Source organism: Podarcis pityusensis (genome assembly GCF_964106645.2).
Source record: "Podarcis pityusensis genome assembly, chromosome: 12".
Lineage (NCBI taxonomy): Eukaryota > Metazoa > Chordata > Lepidosauria > Squamata > Lacertidae > Podarcis > Podarcis pityusensis.
This window is the reverse complement of record NC_138037.1, coordinates 3,421,947-3,444,151: the sequence shown is the minus strand read 5'-3', so window position 1 is coordinate 3,444,151 and position 22,205 is coordinate 3,421,947. Positions and strand designations below refer to the sequence as shown.

The 22,205-nt window shown below is 44.3% G+C and overlaps 1 protein-coding gene and 1 long non-coding RNA gene across 5 annotated transcripts in view; one reads left to right on the top strand and one right to left on the bottom strand.

Moving 5' to 3' along the window:
• The window catches only part of LOC308459232, a 216,915-nt gene that overhangs the window by 182,211 nt on the left and 12,499 nt on the right, over window positions 1–22,205 (bottom strand). The gene's annotated exons all lie outside the window — the stretch shown is intronic.
• LOC308459060 (zinc finger protein 653-like) overlaps window positions 9,305–22,205 on the top strand; it is a 78,837-nt gene continuing 65,936 nt past the window's right edge. For 3 of the 4 annotated variants that reach the window (XR_013977814.1, XR_013977815.1, XR_013977816.1), the window contains exons 1-2: window positions 9,305–9,439; window positions 16,296–18,879. Coding sequence is in view for 1 of the 4 variants with exons in the window: in XM_080974118.1 (XP_080830244.1) it covers window positions 16,347–18,179 (1,833 nt within the window). In the remaining 3 variants the exon portion in view is untranslated. Of the gene's footprint in view, window positions 9,440–16,295; window positions 19,749–22,205 lie in introns of those variants that run through there. The other variant, XM_080974118.1, reaches the window with a different exon arrangement.

Sequence of the window (22,205 nt, the reverse complement as noted above, 5' to 3'; positions counted from 1 at the left end):
CAACATCACCTACCATTAAAAACCACTAAGTCTCTTTATCATGGCCCATTCTTTCTTCATGGACAGCCCTTAAAAATTCAGCCGCTATTAAAGTAATTTGATCATCGCTGTCCGGCAGCAGGTCCTGAACAGTTGGTTGTGTAAAAATCTGTCTATTAACTTTTAGGGCCTCAAATAATTGTTTTCTGGCATAACTACCAAAATCACAGGAAAAGAATATATGCTCTAGAGTATCGGGTTCCTGTTTTCTGCATTTGCAGAGACACTCTGATTCTGGGATAGCTAAGTATCTTCCTCTCACTACCACCGAGGGAAACAGGTTAAATCTGGCCAACATAAACAGCCTACACGATTCATGTTTCTTCAGATTTGTCATGTATCCCTTTTGGAAATCTCTACACAAAGGGAGATTTAAGTGGATAGGAGAGCAAGTGCTGTGCTTTGCAGCCTCAAGCATGGCGAGAACACTTTTTCCGGTAAGAGTCTTCCTGATAATTTCCCATATGTCTTTGGGATCAGAGATTTCAAAATCAATTAGACAAGTTGGGTTAGGATATCTTTGACAATATATCTTCCCCTGCATCCCTAAACATTCCCACTGATTCAGTGGAGAAAGAAGACCCTGGTGAGTTTCACTATACTCTGGCCCTGTGAAGAGACATGAGAGGTGTAGAATAAGTGGGAGGCCCACCGGTGAAATACCACTACTCTGATGGTTTTTTTCACTTAACCGGTGAGGCGAGCCCCAAGGGGCTCTCGCTTCTGGCGTGTGCCGGGTGCGACCCGCTCCAGGGACAGCGTCAGGCGGGGAGTTTTGTCTGGGGTGGTACACCTGTCAAACCGGAACACAGGTGTCCTAAGGTGAGCTCAGGGAAAAGAAAAGGAAGAAGAAGAAAAAAGAAAGGGAAAAACGAATTAAAGAGGCAATAGGAAAATAAATAGGAGATGGAGAAGGAACGAAAAGATTCTGAACAGTTTATCATATGTGGTGGGATTGTAAGGTAATTAAACAATTTTGGGAAATGATATACAATGAATTGAAGAAAATGTTCCATTTAACATTTGTTAAAAAGCCTGAAGCATTTTTATGAGGGACTGTAGGGAAAGACCTGCCAAAAAAGCTGAAAAACATCTTCATGTATGCGACAACGGCTGCGAGAGTCCTAATAGCACAAGGATGGAAGACTGAAGAAACCCCAACTAAAGAATCATGCAAGAAAAATTGACGGACTATGCAGAACTGGCAAAACTGACATACAAGCTACGGGACAAGGATAACTGTGACTTTAAGGATGAATGGGAACCTTTCACAAAGTATTTGAAGACGCAACAAAGCGAACTGGACTCCTTGACTGGTTTTGAATAAACATTCAGAAACTTTTTATTGATAATAATCAGCTAAATAGTTTGAGGATTTATACAACTGTGCAACATGCAGAAAACAGCATTTTTAGAGAAATCAAAGACTGGAACTGAGGGAAGTCGGGGGTGGGGGCGGGTGGGTTCTGTGGGGGGAGGGAGGAAAAATGGGGGGGAAATAAGGATGATATGTTTATGGATAATATGTTTTGTTTTAATTTTGAATAAAAAGTTATTTAAAAAAGAAGAGAAAAGATTCTGAACGGTGAAAAGATGTTGAGCAAAGCTCAAGACCTGTTAAAGGAATTCTTTGGAATAAATATGGCTCAAGATACAGATATTCGAGTGATTTGGGATGCAAGCAAGGCCTTTGTAAGAGGATATTATATCCAATGAAATGCCATTCAAAAAAGAATTAGAGAAGGGGAACTGGATCAAATTAGAAATGAAATAGGCATAGGAAAGGAAAATATTTGAGCATCTGGATTAACTCCAAAAATCTAAATTTATTTCAGGATAACTATATAAAAATTTGACAAGAAATAAAAAAAATATTGAAACCTGGACTAAACTGAAGTTGTCATTTCTAGGTAGGATCTCGATCATAAAGATGAATGTTCTCCCTAGATTGGTTTTCTTATTTCAAATGATCCCAGTTCTGAATGAGGTAGGCTGCCTCAAAAAATGGCAACAAGAAATATCTAAATTTAGATGGGAGGGCAGGAGACCCAGGATTAAACATCGAATTTTAATAGATATAAAGGATAGAGGTGGCTTCGCCCTGCCCGATTTAAAATTGTATTACGAGGCAGTCTGCCTTGCGTGGATGAAGGAATGGTGCAGTTTGAAAGATATGGATATGTTGGACTTGGAGGGACATAATAACTGTTGGAGTTGGCATGCTTATTTAATATATGTAAAGGCAAAAATACACAGAGATTAATTTTATAATGAATGGTTTTAGAGTGATGTTTGTGCTGTACTTTTGTACTGTTTTATTGTTGTTAGCCGCCCTGAGCCCGGCTTCGGCTGGGGAGGGCGGGATATAAATAAAATTTATTATTATTATTATTATTAAATCATATCATAAGGAGATCACTTCTCAAAGTTGGGGAGAAATATAAAGATGGGTTGGAGCTCAAAATCCCGTGGTGGGCCTCTCCAGTAGAGGCCACAGTGGTGGTGAAAAACAATATGTTGGAAAATTGGCATACCTAAAAAATACTTTTAAAAGAAGAAGAGAACCGATTGAAACTTAAGAGCTTTGAGGAATTAAGAGATGTCATCACAGATTGGTTCCAATATTATCAAATATTCAGAAGATTTAAAGTAGATAAACAAAAAGGGTTCGCTAAGGAAATCTCGAGATTTGAATCCGATGTAATAAATGCAAAAAGTAAAATCCTCTCTAACGCTTATCGCCTCCTCCTCAAATGGGAAGTCGAGGAAGTTACATCAGCCATGATAAAGTGGTCTCAAGACTTTGGGTATGTTGTACAATGTCCCAATGGGAAAACCTGTGGAAGAATAGTTGGAGGATTTCCAGTCCTTGTGTCCATTTCCTGCCAAAAAGAATGAAAATGTGGCTGTTATGTACTGAGTTGAATAGGATCCAAACTGCAGCAGTCTGATTGGTCCTAGGACAATAGGATTCAGAATGCAGCAGTCTGATTGGTCCTAGAACAATGCAGCAGTATGATTGGTTGGCAGGAGGCACCCAATCCAGCTCCAGGGGGAAGTGAAATCCACTCTCTCTCTTTCTTTTTTTTTTTAAAGATATTTATTAAAGTTTCACATAGAAAAAGACACATCAATAAGAAAAAAAATTTAAAATTAAGAAGAAAAATACAGTATACAAAATACAGAGGAAAAGAAAAAGAAAAAGAAAAAACAGTTAAAAACAATTCCATCTTTTCTTCACTACTTTTGGATTCACTTATTTCCCGGACCTCCTCATACCTCCCTCTTTTGTATTCCAATTCAGTTTGTTTCTCCAGCAATTTCTTTCCCTCCTTTTTAATCCCAATCCTTGATCTTAATATAATATAACATTAAATTTTTACCTATTAATAGCCAATTTTCCATTCTTTTAACCTTTTTAATCCTAATCCTTAATCTTGATCTATATATAACTTTAAAGCCTGTACAGCTAGAAACCACTTAATTTCAATCCATCATCACTCTAACATTCTTTAATTTTGCAATATTTCTGTAGGTAATCTTTAAATTTCTTCCAATCTTCTTCCACCGACTCTTCTCCCTGGTCACGGATTCTGCCAGTCATTTCTGCCAATTCCATATAGTCCATCAATTTCATCTGCCATTCCTCCAGTGTGGGTAGCTCTTGTGTCTTCCAATACTTTGCGATGAGTATTCTTGCTGCTGTTGTTGCATACGAAGTGAAATCCACTCTCGACTCTGAGTATATTTCAGTGGCAAAATGAAAACGCGGCATTTTTAACTGGCAGTTCTTTTCTTTTAACTGGCTTTTCTCTCAGCTTCCAGTAACGAATAGGAAGAGATGGTGTGATAGGAATTTTGAGGTCTTAGATATATGTTAAATGTTCGTAAGCGTACCAACCAAGCACATACATAGATCAGCACAGGAAGACCAACCTGAAACCATTTTTGATTCCCAAACTGACCAAATGTTTTCTCTGCAAGGTCAAAGGAAAATGGAAAAGCCTCCCCATTGCCTTTCCTTCACAAATCCTGTCTTAAGGTTATGTCTGTGTATGAACAGGGTGAGCCTGTGACCTGACTCAGGAACTAAGTATTTATTATTACAAAAGACTGGCCAGGCTCCCCAGGGTATCCAATCAAGCAAGCATTAACAGGTAACCTGCCAGACAGGAGATAAACAACATTCAAATTTCTGTTTAGACCGCCTTTTCTGTGATGTAGGTATGATGTATCTGGGGTGGTGGTCTTGAGCTACACCCCTTCTGTGACGTATGTATGATGTTTCTGGGGGTGGTCTTGATCTACAGGGTGGCAATTTCAAAAGTCTTTATAAGGCCTTGCGCACCATTGTTCTAGGTTCCTCCTCCCTCCTTCGTGTGGTGAGTGAGGACCCTGTTGCAACAGATCAATAACGATCAGGCTCACTAGCTGCTTTGCTTCTCAATATTCTCTGGTTGGCCTCTGTTATTTTCTCCTACCAATAGGGAACCTACGTAGGGACTCTATATGGGCTCTTGGATACCCCATAAGGGAAAAAGGGCAGATTTTGTTTATGACAATGGAAACCTCGCAGGAGGAGAAAGAAAAACGGGGAGAATACGCATCTATTTATTTGCAGATATATTTCTAAAATCATTTAAAAAGCAACATTATGCAGGCAGCAGCCTGCATACGTGTATTCTACTCATGCTCAATGCCAATTCATGTTTTGAACTAGGAAACGGTGGAAAAAATTGGCATGAAACAGCAGGAGAGGCAGGGAAACCCAGTTTACACGTCCCCACTGTCTTGTTCCCTTCCTTGGATTTTTTCTTTCTTGGGGTGGGGAGAAACTAAAGAATAAACTCTTTTAAAAAAATTGGAATAACATTTCTGCAAAAGCCATAAGTATTATTGTTAAGCATTGTTGGTAAAGATATCCCAAAAAATGTAAGAGAAATATTTTTATACGCTACGGCAGCGGCCCGAACACTAGTAGCAAAGAACTGGAAAGCGGAAAATGTTCTGACTATAATTTTGTTATGTACTGAGTTGAATAGGATCCAAACTGCAGCAGTCTGATTGGTCCTAGAACAATAGGATCCAAAATGCAGCAGTCTGATTGGTCCTAGAACAATAGGATCCAAAATGCAGCAGTCTGATTGGTCCTAGAACAATAGGATTCAGAATGCAGCAGTCTGATTGGTCCTGGAACAATGCAGCAGTATGATTGGTTGGCAGGAACCACCCAATCATGCTCCAGATAGAAGTGAATCCACAACCTGATTGGCCTACAGGAGAATTCTGGAATTAGCCAATCACGTGCAGCCCATTGTGTAAATAATGTATATAAAGCAAATACTTTGAGGGGATTTCCATTCCCTCCTCACCACCATGAGCTTAATAAAGAGCATGAAATCCACTCTCGACTCTTGAGTATATTTCAAATGTGTTAAGGAAAAATCTGGGTGTGAGGCTGCTCAGTCACCCAGCTCATCGGGCAGAGCCCGCGGGTCCCTGTGGAATAAAGGAAGGAGTCCAGCCAACTGGAGCAAATAGCTGTAGACCAAAGTTTATTGCGCAACAGGTTCCAAGAGGAATTTTGAACCCCCGAGGATGGGGTGACAAAGACTTTTTAAACTTTCCCACCATATCCCAGAATACAGTTCGAAGGGGAGGGGTTAACCTTGGCAAACATGTCCAGACAAGTCCTTGGTACAAGATTAGCATAAGCAGACATGGCAGGGCAAGATTCGGGTATAAGATTAGCATAGACAAAAATGTCTTAAGTACCCACCACCCAAAAGTACAATAGAAGTTCCTTTGCATGTCTGGAGCCTGAGGCGAGTCAGGTGATGAGATTTGGCTTCCTTTGGCTAACAATGAGCCCAGCAATTTTCACTTCTGAGAACTTCCTGGAGTCCTTTTTCAAGGGGAAAATAGCTTTGGAATGGGGGGAACTGGGAAAGGAGATGATTTTATATTATTTTTAAAGCTAGGTGACTTCCCTGAGCTGTCAAGTTGGAAGGATATATCCAGGCATAATATTTGTAATATTTAACTTTAAAGATGTGCCCCCCTCCCTGTAATTTCCATAACAAATGGATTGGCAGAATAAGTTACAAGAATATGTGGAAATGGTGCAATTGACCAACAGCCTAAGGGGCAGTTCGAGACAAGAATTTGCACAAAAATGGGATAAATATAAGAGAGATGTACAAAAATATACCAGTGGTTTTTCATCTATGGCAGCTTTTGATTGACCTTGGATAAAGAAATATATGAGAAATAGAGGGAGAAATTCCAGAATGAAACAGGTTTGACTGTGGTTAAGAAGGTGAAATACCTTGGGGTTTATTTGACATCTAAAAATCTGAATTTGTATAAAGATAATTATGAAAAATGTTGGTTAGAAATTAAAAAAGATCTAGAGATATGGTCAAAGTTGAAATTGTCAATGTTAGGCCGAATTGCAGTTATTAAGATGAATGTATTGCCGAGAATGTTATTTCTGTTTCAAACTTTGCAAATCCTTGACAAGATGGACGGTTTCAAGAGGTGGCAGAAAGACATTTCGAAATTTGTCTGGCAGGGCAAAAAGCCCAGAATAAAATTTAAAGTACTTACAGATGCAAAAGAAAGAGGGGGATTTGCCCTGCCGGATTTAAAATTGTATTATGAAGCAGCAGCGTTTTGCTGGCTGAAAGAGTGGATGCTCCTCGAGAATACAGACATTTTGGACTTGGAAGGTTTTAATAATACATTTGGTTGGCATGCATATTTATGGTATGATAAAATCAAGGTGCATAGGGCCTTTAAAAATCATATTGTCAGAAAAGCATTGTTTAATGTTTGGACAAGATATAAAGATTTGTTGGAAAATAAAACCCCTAGATGGTTGTCACCCTTGGAGGCTAAGGCATTCAAAAAGCTCAATATGGAGGCCGAATGGCCAAAGTATCGGGAAATTTTGGAACAAGAAGGAGATAAATTGAAGTTACAGAGTCATGAGAAATTGAAACCTAAAGTACGAGACTGGCTCCATTATTATCAAATAATGGAGATGTATAAACAAGACAGGAAAATTGGCTTCCAGGTGGAGAAATCAAAATTAGAAACTGAATTGCTAGAACCCAATACTAAGATTTTATCAAGAATGTACAACTTGTTGCTGAAGTGGAACACACAAGATGAAACAGTTAAATCAGCTATGATTAAGTGGGCACAGGACATTGGTCATAACATTATGTTTGCTGACTGGGAATGGTTGTGGAACACCGGGATAAAATTTACGGCATGTAATGCCTTAAAGGAAAATATTATGAAAATGATCTATAGGTGGTACATGACCCCAGTCAAGCTAGCAAAGATTTATCATTTGCCTGACAATAAGTGTTGGAAATGTAAAGAATCTGAAGGTACCTTTTATCACCTTTGGTGGACGTGCCCAAAGATTAAGGCCTTCTGGGAAATGATATATAATGAAATGAAAAAGGTACTTAAATGTACCTTTCCTAAGAAACCAGAGGCCTTCCTCTTGGGCATTGTCGGCCAATTGGTGTTAAAGAAAGATAGAATTTTTTTTATGTATGCTACTACAGCAGCAAGAATCCTCATCGCAAAGTATTGGAAGACACAAGAGCTACCCACTCTGGAAGAATGGCAGATGAAAGTGATGGACTATATGACACTGGCTGAGATGACTGGCAGAATCCGCGACCAGGGGAAGGAGACGGCGGAAGAAGATTGGAAGAAATTTAAAATTTATCTTAAGGACTATTATAAACTTGATGAATGTTAAAATGTCAAGGCTTTGAGAATGAAAGGGCTTCAGCGATATAAGAATAGATTGGAGGAAAGATTAGTAAGACATATTCTTGACAGAATCACTAGAAGTTGCTGAAAAAATTTGGACATTGGGATGCAGAAAGGGGAGGTACGGGGGAGTCCGAGAAACAAGGTTTATGAGAATAAGGTTATGAAATTATACGTGTTTGTATGTCTCTTTATATGTTTGTATTGTTTTAAAAATTCTGTAAAATCAATAAAAATTTATATATAAAAAAATAAAGAAATATATGAGAAATAAGAGCAACAGTACAAATTGCTGCAAGAATGTATTAGAGAATATATAAAGAATAGAATAATAATGGTAGGTACATTTGCTATTAGAATAAAATCCCTGTGCTTGATGCTCAGGGATGTTTAATTTGTGAACTTATCGTAGGTCTGACACACAAACACATCTGCAAAATCTGGAATTCTAAAGCAGGTTATGGAAGTCATGACAGTTAAATTATGGGCTGTAAGATTACGTATATCTACCTGCTTCTCTGCAGCCATCAGCAAAAGTACTCAGAATGTAACTTGACTGATGTTCTTGGAGATAAATAACCAAAATGGATTTATTCTTTTAAACCTATTTTCAAAGAAACAGAACTCATCCAGGAAATATATCATGTACTTCTTTTAGCAAGGAAATGGGATTATTCAGGGGAATGTCTGCTTTCGCATGCTGAGCAAACTTTAACAAAGATTTTAGTCACAGATACAGTCTTACAATTTGCAAAGATACATCTTGATCAGTAACCACTGCCTTTCTCTATCTACAATGTGGCAAGGAGAGATTGTGAAATTCCTGGTATTCACGTGGGAAAATCACCCACACCCCTTCCCAGAAATGTAGGAGTTAAATAAACTCCTGTTGCTGCACGAACTTTCTCTTTTTTTATTTTCTGGTTATTTTAGTGGGGGGGAAGTTGGGACGTTTCCCTTTCTAAACCGGCCTTTTTGCCCATTTGCACCCTGGAATAACAACCTACCCAGTTTGCAGAGCTAGACGCTTCAGCCAGATTGCCTAGGGAACACAGTAAGGGGCACTGCTGAGCCTTCAAGGATTTTCTTGACCCAATCAGCTCAGAGAAAAGGGGTCTTTTTCCTTTTCCCCCTGGCAGTGCTTGGCTTGGAGGTACGATCACACGGGGAGCGTTTATTTACATGCACCCCTCATCTGCATGTAGGCAGGGATGCAATTCTCACAACACCCTGAAGGGGGGAAAAAATTGCACACTCCAAAATAAAAATAAAATAAAATTGCAATATTTATTTTTGGGTAGATGCAAATCAGGGCGGGCGGGCAGGCTGAAATCTGCAGGTCCTTTTCCTGGAGTCATCCTAGAGGCGTGGGAAAAGTGAGGGGAGGGAGACTTGGCTGGTTGGGGAGAAACGGTTGCTGGGCAGGAAAGGGGGAACCAAAGAGATGCGGAACGGAAGGTGCTTGCAGCTTGCAAGCTGCGGGCGCAGACGAGCCAGCTGCACCAGCTGTGGTTGCACTTTCTGCTGGGGAAGAGGAGAATGGAGTCCCTGCATGTTCTGGAGCTCTATAGTGGCATTGGAGGAATGCACCAGGCGCTGAAAGGTATCTTGGACCTTGCACTCCCTTTGGCTTAATGCATGCAAGCTGCCTCCGGAGCATCCTTTGCAAGGCTTGGCTTCCGGGCTGGGGAGGAGAAAGATGCTCAGATCAGGAATAGGAAAAACAAGATTTTCTCCTCTCCCAGTCAGGGCTTTTGGAGACAGTTTTCAGGGGCCTTCAGAATATTGCTGTGGTTCGGCTTTCCCTCTCTCTCTGTCCAGCTTCCAGCTTCAGTTGCAAACTCCAGAGTTTGCTTGTGTTGCTGGGAGCACTTGTTTTATCCCTACTGCAAGGCTTCCATTTTTTTTTGAATTTTATTGTTATCCATGTTTTTATACTGTATTTTATGCTGCTTTTATAATTAAGGGTTTAAAATTTGTTGTTAGCTGCCCTGAGAGCCAGTTTTTGAACCGGGAAGGGCGGGGTATAAATAAAAATTTATTATTATTATTATTCCCCCACTTCCCTTGCTCTTGTGCTAATAACAGGAGGTCCGAGATGCAGAAAATACGCAGGAAGGGGGTCCTCACATGCCCGTCTGCCCTGCAAGCATGGGGAATTTCCCCTCAATTTGTTTTCTGGACGTTGCTAAAAGAGTTTTGTATTAGCTTCTCGTTTAAGCCTGGTCACCGTAAATGGCAAAGATTTGCAACACTGGCGAGCGAATGGAGAAAGGATGGAGCCGAATCAATGCTCCTCTGCCTGGCCCCAGGAAGCTAGTATTTTGTTGTAGGTTAAGTAGATTTTGTGCACGCAGATTTTGTGCTTGGCAGGGGGTTGGACTCGATGGCCCTTGTGGTCTCTTCCAACTCTATGATTCTATGATTCTAAGTCTGGAAATTTATCTTGGCACTTACTAGAGTCATTCTTCAAACATAGGAAACTTTCCACTGTGGGTTGGACAGTGAGTCCATCGAGGCATGTATAGCTGCTCTCAAATCCCTAGCGTATTTATAGCACTTTTGTGTCTGTTTTCTGTTGGGCTTAGAGTCTAGATGGGTCAGTCGTGCTTTGGAACACCTTTTGAAATCCAAAGGTAAAGGTAAAGGGTAAAGGGACCCCTGGCCATTAGGTCCAGTCGGGACCGACTCTGGGGTTGCGGTGCTCATCTCGCTCTATAGGCCGAGGGAGCCGGCGTACAGCTTCTGGGACATGTGGCCAGCAGGACTAAGCCGCTTCTGGCGAACCAGAGCAGCGCACGGAAACGCCGTTTACCTTCCCGCTGGAGTGGTACCTCTTTATCTACTTGCACTTTGACGTGCTTTCGAACTGCTAGGTTGGCAGGAGCAGGGACCGAGCAACGGGAGCTCAGCCCATCGGGGGGAATTCGAACCGCCGACCTTCTGATCGGCAAGCCCTAGGCTCTGTGGTTTAACCCCAGCACCACCCGCATCCCCTTTGAAATCCAAACTACACATTAAACAATCCGAGCACTGATTTGACCATGAATCTATCGCAATGGGAAAAAACCTCAAACAATACCAAATGTACAGAGGCCAAAATCGGACAACTGCCCAAGTGTTAGAAGGAAGAACTGCTTCCCTGATTCAAGGCCCTTTTCGCCCAGCTTAGGGGGTTTGGCCCATGCTTACCCTGAACAGGAGCTACAAGGCTACAGAGAGGCAGCAGCAATCAAAAATGCTTTTAAATGTTTTAAAATAGTTTTTAATCTCTGGTGTTTCAAATGCTGGGTTTTTTGTTTGTTTGTTTTTTGCTATGTTGGCATGGGATAATTGTTTAGGTGGGCTGGGGATTAGTTTAATTTTAGTATAAAGGTAAAGGGACCCCTGACCATTAGGTCCAGTCGTAGCTGACTCTGGGGTTGCGGCGCTCATCTCGCTATATTGGCCGAGGGAGCCGGCGTACAGCTTCCGGGTCATGTGGCCAGCATGACTAAGCCGCTTCTGGTGAACCAGAGCAGCGCACGGAAATGGCGTTTACCTCCCCGCTAGAGCTGTACCTATTTATCTACTTGCACTTTGACGTGCTTTCGAACTGCTAGGTTGGCAGGAGCAGGGACCGAGCAACAGGAGCTCAGCCCGTCGTGGGGATTTGAACCGCCGACCTTCTGATCGGTGGTTTAACCCACAGCGCCACCCACATCCCTGATTTTAGTATAAATGTAGTTTTTGGTGTTTTTTTTAACATTTCTACTGTTTTATTGGTTTATTGTATAGTTTGCATTCTGTTCTTAAGGGGCAAGGGTCAGGGCTGCCTGGGAGTGCCACATAATTCCATATATCCTAGAAGACGAGTCGAAACAATGGGTACACCTGGAGAGAGACACAGTTGAAAATACCCCCGCCACGTCATACCCATTCCTCTCAAACTAACCGAGGAAAAACCCACAACGCTAAACAGGTTCACACAGACCATGCTGAAAGCATGGAAGAAGTAGCTAAACTGCCCCCAAGCCCATCCCCACTAATTCCCCTGGAGGCGGCTGCAGGATGGATGGCAGCTAACGGATTGAGGTTGAATCCTGACAAGACAGAAGTACTGTTTTGGGGGGACAGGTGGTGGGCGGGTGTGGAGGACTCCCTGGTCCTGAATGGGGTAACTGTGCCCCTGAAGGACCAGGTGCGCAGCCTGGGAGTCATTTTGGACTCACGGCTGTCCATGGAGGCGCAGGTCAGTTCTGTGTCCAGGGCAGCTGTCTACCAGCTCCATCTGGTACACAGGATGAGACCCTCCCTGCCCACAGACTGTCTCACCAGAGTGGTACATGCTCTGGTTATCTCCTGCTTGGACCACTGCAGTGCACTCTACGTGGGGCTACCTTTGAAGATGACTCAGAAACTGCAATTAATCCAGAATGCAGCAGCTAGACTGGTGACTGGGAGTCACCAGTCCTCCCATCAGATGTCAGGGCAATAAACAACTACAGTGGTACCTCTGGTTACGTACTTAATTCGTTCTGGAGGTCTGTTCTTAACCTGAAACTGTTCTTAACCTGAAGCACCACTTTAGCTAATGGGACTCCCACTGCCACCGCGCCACCACCGCATGATTTCTGTTCTCATCCTGAAGCAAAGTTCTTAACCCAAGGTACTATTTTTGGGTTAGTGGAGCCTGTAACCTGAAGTGTATGTAACCTAAAGTGTATGTAACCCAAGGTACCACTGTATTTTACTTTTAAAAGCCAACTGAAGGTGGTCCAGTTTTGGGAAGTTTTTAATGTCTGACGCTGTATTGTTTTTAACATTCGGTTGGAAGCCGCCCAGAGTGGCTGGGGAAACCCAGCCAGATGGGCAGGGAATAAATAATAAATAATAATAATAATAATAATTATTATTATTATTATTCCCCTGGCACACCACCCACTATTCCACCACGCAGCACAAAACCTCCAGATAAAAACCTGGCAAGCCAAAGGCTTATACCCCCTAGCAGACCTCTACAAAAATAACAAACCCATATCAACAAAAGACAAACTAGGGGACACCCAAATTCCCTGGGCTAACACATCACCAGTTACACGCCCTCTTGAACGATCCAGTGGCATAAACAACCCTGCTCAGCGTAAGAGACTCCTGGAAAGCTGGAGGGCTTTTGCCCTGCCTTGAGTCTTGAAGACCCCCCTCCCTGCAAGGCCTTTTCCCACCTAGCCTAGGGGATGGGGCCAGACTCGCTTCAGACTCCTGGAAGGGACATTGCCCCGCTGTGATGGCTGAAGAGCTGGAATGAACTCTGGGGTTGGGGCAAATGTCGAAAGTGCTTTTAAATGTTTTAAAATAGTGGGGCTGAAGGTGACCCGGAAACTGCAACAGAATGCGGCAGCTAGACTGGTGACTGGGAGCGGCTGCCGAGACCATATAACCCGGTCCTGAAAGACCGACATTGGCTCCCAGTACATTTCCGAGCACAATTCAAAGTGTTGGTGCTGACCTTTAAAGCCCTAAACGGCCTCGGCCCAGTATATTTGAAGGAGCGTCTCCACCCCCATTATTCAGAGGTCCAGCTCCGAGGGCCTTCTGGTGGTTCCCTCCCTGCGAGAAGTGAGGTTACAGGGAACCAGGCAGAGGGCCTTCTCGGTGGTGGCGCCCGCCCTGTGGAACGCCCTTCCTTCAGATATGAAGGAAATAAGTAGCTATCTTATCTTTAAACATCTGAAGGCAGCCCTGTTTAGGGAAGTTTTTAACGTTTGATGTTTTATTGTGCTTTTAATGTTCTGTTCGAAGCCGCCCGGAGTGGCTGGGGAAACCCAGCCGGATAGGCGGGGAAGAAATAATAAATTATTATTTATTATTATTAATCTGTGGCATTTAAAATTGTGTTTTTTTTTGTTTTTGTTTTGGCTCTGCTGGGGCTGGGGATTAGTTTAATTTCAGTATAATTGTAAATTGTTATTATTAGTTTCTACTGTTTCATTGATTTCTTGTATGGTTTGTGTTCTGTTCTTAAGGGGAGAGGGGGTCAGGGCTGCCTGGGAGTGATCACGGGCAGGAGGAGGAGTTATGCTAAGACCAGACCACATCATTACTGAGGAGGCATGTTTAGTCGTTATTTGAAGACCATCCCTGCCTCTGGGTCTGGTCTTGACCGGAAGGATACCCGAATCGACAAGGGAGACCCACATGACCTGAAGGTGCTACTGTGCAATTCCAGGTCAATGATTCACAAGTCAGCTGTCATCCACGACTTGATGGTGGATGGAGGACTTGACCTGGCATGTGTGACAGAGAAGCACATGGAAAGACTCTGCCATCTTCTGGCATGTGTTTGAGTGTGTGGCCAAAAACGACAGCAAGTACAGCCATACCTCTTGTTACGTTTGCTTCAGGTTAAATCTTTTCAGGTTGCGTACCAGAAGTACCAGAAAGGGTTACTTCCGGGTTTCGCTGCTCGTGCATGCGCAGACGCGATGAATTGCAACCCGCGCAGACGCAGGTTGTGTTCTGCTCATGTTGTGAATGGGGCTCCGGAACGGATCCTGTTCGCAACCAGAGGTATGGAATACAGTGGTACCTCAGCTTAGAACTTAATTCGTTCCAGAGGTCCATTCTTAACCTGAAACTGTTCTTAACCTGAGACACCACTTTAGCTAATGGGGCCTCCTGCTGCCGTTGCACTGCTGGAGCACGATTTCTGTTCTCATCCTGAAGCAAAGTTCTTAATCTGAGGTACTATTTATGTGTTAGCGGAGTCTGTAACCTGAAGCGTCTGTAACCTGAATAATCATCATCATCATAATTTATTATTTATACCCCGCCCATCTGGCTGGGTTTCCCCAGCCACTTTGGGTGGCCTCCAACGGGGTATTAAAATACAGTGGTCTGTTAAACATTAAAAGCTTCCCTAAAGAGGGCTGCCTTCAGATGTCTTCTAAAAGTCTGGTAGTTGTTCTTTTCTTTGACATCTGATGGGAGGGCGTTCCACTGGGCGGGTGCCACCACTGAGAAGGCCCGCTGCCTGGTTCCCTGTAACCTTACTTCTCGCAATGAGGGAGAAGGCCCTCGGCGCTGGATCTCAGTGTCCGGGCTGAACGATGGGGGTCTGTAACCCGAGGTACCACTCCTGGGTAGCATATTTTAGTACCATCGTTGTGTCAGGACTAACTTATCAAGCACCATCTAAGACTAACACAAAATTTTCCCAATGTGGCTCCCAGTCTCCTCTTGAGAAATCTGACATCTCTAAATTAAAACCAGGCAGAGCTCGTGGGTGTGACGACATACTCCCCAAATTGCTGAATGCAAACATTAGGTTGGTGGGTTCCTATACTTGCATCTTTATTCACATTTACTGCCCACATATGACATATACCTTAGGACTGGGGTATAATCCCAATTCACACAAAAAAGTGAAATACCAGACCCAGCAAACTATATACCAATCAGTCTCCTGAGTGTAACCAGTAAATTAAATGCCTGCAGGAGAAACTATTAGACTGGACAGAGCAAGAAAACATCCTCAAAGATGAGCAAGCCAGTTTCAGAGTGGGGAGATTCACAGCTGACCGAGGACCAATGCTTTGATTTATTGCTGAAAAGTCAGCAACTAAAGAAGTCCTGCATGCTGCATTTATTGATTTTAATTCAGCCTTCGATTCAATTCCCAGAAGCAGCTTATAGGGAGAGTTTGAGGCTACTAACATTGATAAGACTCTGCACACACTCTATGAAAATACACATTTGAAAGTCAGATGCAGTCATGCTGGCTGGTTAACAAGTCTCCACCCCCATCGTTCTGCCCGGACACTGAGGTCCAGCGCCGAGGGGCTTCTGGCCGTTCCCTCCCTGCGAGAAGCCAAGTTACAGAAAACCAGGCAGAGGGCCTTCTCGGTGGTGGCGCCCGCCCTGTGGAACACCCTCCCACCAGATGTCAAAGAGAACAACAACTACCAGACTTTTAGAAGACATCTGAAGGCAGCCCTGTTTAGGGAAGCTTTTAATGTTTGATGTATTGCGGTATTTTAATATTTTGTTGGAAGCTGCCCAGAGTGGCTGGGGAAGCCCAGCCAGATGGGCGGGGTATAAATAATGAATTATTATTATTATTATTATTATTATTATTATTACCCACCTATAAAGGAGTAAGACAGGGGTGTGTCCTGACCACTACTTTGTTCAATATTTTATATCAATTCCCTTTTCAGTTCTTTTCCTTCATTTCTTTCTCCACCCCCATTTTGCACTTCTATTGCCTAGATTTTTGGTTTGCTTAAAAAAAAAGGGGGAGAAGATATGTTTTCTATTTTTCTCTATAAACCTTAATAATTTTATTTTTTAAATGAAATTTGAACCTGTGAAGGTTTAGAAAAGAAGTGGCTTGTTTTCTAGCAAGTTAATTTTAATTCTCATCCCTCCCCAGAAATTGCAACCATCTGCTCAAGTCAAGTTTCCCATTCTCTCTACAGAAGTGCAATTGCACTAGGACAACAACGGGCCTCCTTAGCTACCGGCCAGGGATGAGCGACTCTGAGCATGGCCCGGCCACCGGCGACGAGGACGGCGGGGAACCCGAGGAGGAAGAGGAAGAGGAAGAGGAGGAAGCCGCTGCCGGAGATGGAGACCCGGCGCAGGGGAGCCGGAAAGCCCGGGGTGGCCGCAAGGCCCGGGGTAGGCCGCGGCTCACGGAGTCCGACAGAGCCCAGCGCCGCCTCGAGTCTCGTAAGAAGTACGACATGCGACGCGTCTACCTGGGCGAGTCCCACGGCCCCTGGTCGAACCTGAGGCAACGAAGCGGCTGGAGCGACGCCAAGCTGGCCGCGTACTTGCTGGGCTTGGAACGGGAGCAGCGGGCCGGGCGCCGAGGGAAACTCTGGGAGCAGCTGCCGTACGAGCCGCAAAGGAAGAAGCGAAGGCGGCGGAACGTGAACTGCCTGAAGAACGTCGTCATCTGGTACGAAGACCACAAAAACCGCTGCCCCTACGAGCCCCACCTCTCCGAGCTGGACCCCACCTTTGAGATGTACACAACGGCCGTGTGGCAGTGCGAAGCGGGCCACCGCTATTTCCAGGACTTGCACTCGCCTCTCAAGCCGCTCAGCGACTCCGAGAACGAGGGCGGCCATGCCGGAAGCTGTGGGAATTCCGACGAGAGCTCCAGCTCGGAGGCCGAAGAGCAGTCAGAGGGCCGGACACAGCGGCAGCTGACAGAAAATAAGGAGGGCGAGAGCACAAGCGGGCTCATTACTCGGGACGGCATCCACGTTCCGTTTGAGTACCATATAGAGAACCTGGCGTCAGAGCAGGGACCTGGCGTGTGCCCACCCCTCGGCGGCCCACAGACCATGGAAACTGTGGTGTGCGTTCCGGTGCCGGTGCAGATGAGTTCGGGCCACGGGACTCTCTTTGACAACGTGACGCCAGAGACACTTAGCGAGGTGGTGGCCAGCTGTCCCGTCCAGGGTGTGGCGCAGGGCTCACAGGTGATCATCATCGCCGGGCCCGGCTATGATGCCCTCACGGCCGAGGGCATCCAGTTGAACGTCACCAGCACAGGCGCAGAGGAGCTGCCCTGTGCCATGATTGAGGGCGTGGCGGCGGCCTACGCTCAGACGGAGCCTGAGAACGGACAGCCCAGTAGCATGGAGAGTGTGGAATACATCGAAACCAAACGAGAAAATGAGGAGCTTTTGGAGCTCAAAAAGGAGGAGCCCCAGCCCCCGGCGGAAATAAGGACGCCCTGTGACCCAGAGCCAGACCCTGAGAGTGTGGGGCTGGAAGCAGAGGAGGAGACCGAGGGCATCAACATGTCCTCCATCATCTACGAGATTCCAAAGGAGCCCGAGAAGAGGCGGAGGAGCAAAAGGGGCCGTGTGATGGACGCCGACGGCATGCTGGAGATGTTCCATTGCCCCTATGAAGGGTGCACCCAGGTGTACGTAGCACTTAGCAGTTTCCAGAACCACGTTAACCTCGTCCACCGGAAGGGGAAGACGAAGGTGTGTCCCCACCCAGGTTGCGGCAAGAAGTTCTACCTTTCCAACCATCTCCGGAGACACATGATCATCCACTCCGGAGTCCGCGAATTCACCTGCGAGACCTGCGGGAAATCCTTCAAGCGCAAGAACCACCTGGAAGTCCACCGCCGGACGCACACAGGGGAGACGCCGCTCCAGTGCGAGATCTGCGGTTACCAGTGCCGGCAGCGAGCGTCTCTCAACTGGCACATGAAGAAACACACCTCGGAGGCCCAATACAACTTCACCTGCGAGCACTGCGGAAAGCGCTTTGAGAAACTGGACAGCGTCAAGTTCCACAAGCTAAAGAGCCACCCGGATCACAAAGCTGCCTGATCCAGACTTTATTTATTTATTATTGCCCCATTATAGGTTCCCAGCCAACGGAGGGCACTTCTTTGCACATTCACAGCTGGAGATGTGATGTGTGTTACCTGCGGCAGAGAATTACATCCCATAATCCAGGGGGTAGGCAAACTAAGGCCCGGGGGCCGGATGCGGCCCAATCGCCATCTCAATCCGGCCCGCGGACGGTCAGGAATCAGCGTGTTTTTACATGTGCTTTTATTTAAAATGCATCTCTGGGTTATTTGTGGGGCCTGCCTGGTGTTTTTACATGAGTAGAACGTGTGCTTTGATTTCAAATGCATCTCTGGGTTATTTGTAGGGCATAGAAATTCGTTCATTTATTTTTTCCCCCAAAGTATAGTCCGGCCCACCACACGGTCTGAGGGACGGTGGACCGGCCCACGGCTGAAAAAGCTTGCTGACCCCTGAGTGTGGCGTGCATCAGCTTTTTAAGAGCAGATGGTGACAGACTTCAAGTTTTAGTTCTGTTGTGCAGGTGTTCTCAGGTATCGGGGTGGAGCGGTGGGGAATTGTTCAAAACAGCATCAGATCTGGAGATTGTTCTGCTACAGCTCTCCACAAGAGGGGAAATGATGCTATATTAATAGACAAGAAGAATCTTAGCCAATTAAACTATCAGTACAGTGGTACCTTGGGTTACATACGCTTCAGGTTACATACGCTTCAGGTTACATATGCTTCAGGTTACAGACTCCGCTAACCCAGAAATAGTACCTCGGGTTAAGAACTTTGCTTCAGGATGAGAACAGAAATCGTGCTTCGGCGGCAGCGGGAGGCCCCATTAGCTAAAGTGGTGTTTCAGGTTAAAAACAGTTTCAGGTTAAGAACGGACCTCCGGAACGAATTAAGTACGTAACCAGAGGTACCACTGTACTTTGTTTGCTGCTAAACAGCACCTTTGCTTGTCTGGCAGTTTGATGCTTGGATCTGAGGTAGGAGGGTCCAATTCGCCTACCACTACAGTGGTACCTCGTGTTACAGACGCAGGTTACAGACTCTGCTAACCCAGAAATAGTACCTCGGGTTAAGAACTTTGCTTCAGGATGAGAACAGAAATTGTGCTCCGGCGGCACGGTGGCAGCGTGAGGCCCCATTAGCTAAAGTAGTGCTTCAGGTTAAGAACAGTTTCAGGTTAAGAACAGAACGAATTAAGTTCTTAACCCGAGGTACCACTGTACTTACAGAGAGGCTGACTGGGAAAACTATATCGGATTCACATGACGGGTTTGTATCTATTGACTACAATACAAGATGACTCTTTGGCTGAGGGGTGGGGGGGAAAGTGCAAATATAGCCTTGGAGTGACCTCTGTACAAAAGTAGGCATTGTTACAAAGCTAGAAGAAACTCAAGAGTGATAACGAACAGTACGAGAAAATAATAATTATTGGGACCCTCAATCGGGGGGGAACGGGAAGTTACCACTGAAATTATGATGTGATGAAATTCATGTATCTTTTGAAAGCTCTGTATCTTTTTGATTTTGCGCCTATGATTTGTACTTACCATAAAAACTCAATAAAGCATTAAAAAAAGAGACTACAATATAAGATGACTCTTTGGCTGGAAAAAGAAGAACTGCAAATACTAACTGATTAAATACTAATTTAAACACATTGGTTTGCAATTACATGGAGTAGAACCCTTAATCATCTAAACAACTAGAGGCATCTCACAAAACAGGGACACAGCACACACCTGGGTTGAAGGGAGACTTTATTGATAATTTTGAGTTGATTGATTTAACTGAAATAACCTCCCACAGAAACATGTTTGGTTTCAAGGGAGTAGGGCTGGGTGCTAGGAATTAAAAACTCCAGCAGTTATTGTTTGTGGTGTCCTGAGGCTCCTGTACTTTTACAGCTTATTGGAATAGCCTGGAAATAAAGTTTACTTGAAGTTTTCAATGGCTGCAGATTTTAAAAGCCAGGACTTTACTATTTCCCAGTGTGACCACTTCACAGCTGTCCATGGAGGCGCAGGTCAATTCTGTGTCCAGGGTGGCTGTCTCCCAGCTCCATCTGGTATGCAGGATGAGACCCTACCTCTCCGCAGACTGTCTCGCCAGAGTGGTGCATGCTCTGGTTATCTCCTGCTTAGATTACTGCCATGCGCTCTTTGTGGGGCCACCTTTGAAGGTGACCCAGAAGCTACAAGTAATCCAGAATGCAGCAGCTAGACTGGTGACTGGGGGCGGCCGTTGAGACCACATAACACCGGTCTTGAAAGACCTACATTGGCTCCCAGTACATTTCTGAGCAAAATTCAAAGGGTTGGTGCTGATCTTTCAAGCCCTAAACGGCCTCAGTCCAGTATACCTGAAGGAGCATCTCCATCCCCATCGTTCTGCCCGGACACTGAGGTCCAGCTCCGAGGGCCTTCTGCCAGTTCCCTCCCTGAGAGAAATGAGGTTACAGGGAAACAGGCAGAGGGCCTTCTCAGTGGTGGCCCCTGCCCTGTGGAACGCCCTCCCACCAGATGTCAAGGAAATAAACAACTCCCTGACTTTTAGAAAACATCTGAAGGCAGCCCTGTTTAGGGAAGCTTTTAATGTTTAATAGCTTTTAATATTTGATGAATTATTGTATTTTTATATTTTGCTGGAAGCCACCCAGAGTGGCTGGGAAAACCCAATCAGATGGGTGGGGTATAAATAAATTATTATTTCCTCCCCCCCTTTCCCCCCTATTATGTTTTTACTGTAATTTTATTGGTGTCAGCCGCCCTTAGCCCGGCTCTGGCTGGGGAGGGCAGGGTATAAATAAAAATTATTATTATTGTTATTATTATTAGAACAGCTGACTAGCAGTTTTATTTAAGCAACAGGAATAAGCACAACTGAGTTTATGGAGGACATAATTGTTAACTAAATGATTAAAAAACACCACCACCAGTGATGTTCTTCTTAAACCGACTCTCCTGACTGTTCCCTGCTTGAATTCTAGCAAGCGGCATCCCTGCCAAAATCGTGGCCGCCGTTGATGTGAACACAGTGGCCAATGAGGTTTACATTCACAACTTTCCCGCCACCCCACTGTGGCCTAAGACAATCGAGGTGAGTAGTCTGGATGATGCAAAAATATTTCCCTTGCCAATTTGGAGTTCTGATCTCAGTCTGGGTTAAACTGACAGGTCAACTTGATAAATTAACAGGAAGGATCCAAGGCCTACGAGACCACAGATTCACTGAAGACTGGAGTAAATTTGTAGACTATTTGAAAAGTATTTGCGATGAATAATTAACGTTTGTAGGTTTGCAAGAGGCTCTGTGAAAATAATATTAGAAATATTGTAGAAAAGGGAATAAGAGGCAGGAGGTTTTTAATAAAAGGCAATATTAGATTAAGAAATGCGGAAGAAGGACTAAAACGGAGGATTTGCAGAAGAGCTGAGGGAACTCAAAAAAATGTATTTGTGAAAAATTGTGTTACGTGTTTTTATATTTTTGTATTGCAAAATGAATAAAAAAAAATTTAAAAAAAAAGGAGAGAGGGAGGTTGGCCATGTGGAAGTGGAAGCGCCCCTAGTTATAAATGGATTGCATTTGTCTTTCTTTTGCAGTTGAAATGGAAATATCCTTGCTTTTGGAATAGGCACACACAATTAAGAGCCAAAAAATTGTTTTTGTCTCAGTAGCTTACATAAACCTGGAAACAATATTATAGCCACTTATCCTGCATGGAATATATCCTTGCTGGAAAAGATTTTTTGTTTTGTTTTTACTAGTTATACCAAACCATTGCAGGTTGCAAAATGTCATGGATATGGTAAATAACATGTTGAAGTAAATTTAAAAATCTAGGCTTTGCTTGAAAAATAAATAAATAAATAAACTGACAGGTCAGGATTTGTAAGAAAGCGAACTAGGTGTTTCCACCAAAGCCACAGGGACCCGTGTTGCTGGTTAACTTTGAGGCTGGATAACTGTAAAGCCGTCTTATGTGGGTTTGCCCTTGAACCCAGATCAGACATTGCAGTTGGTACATTATGTTGC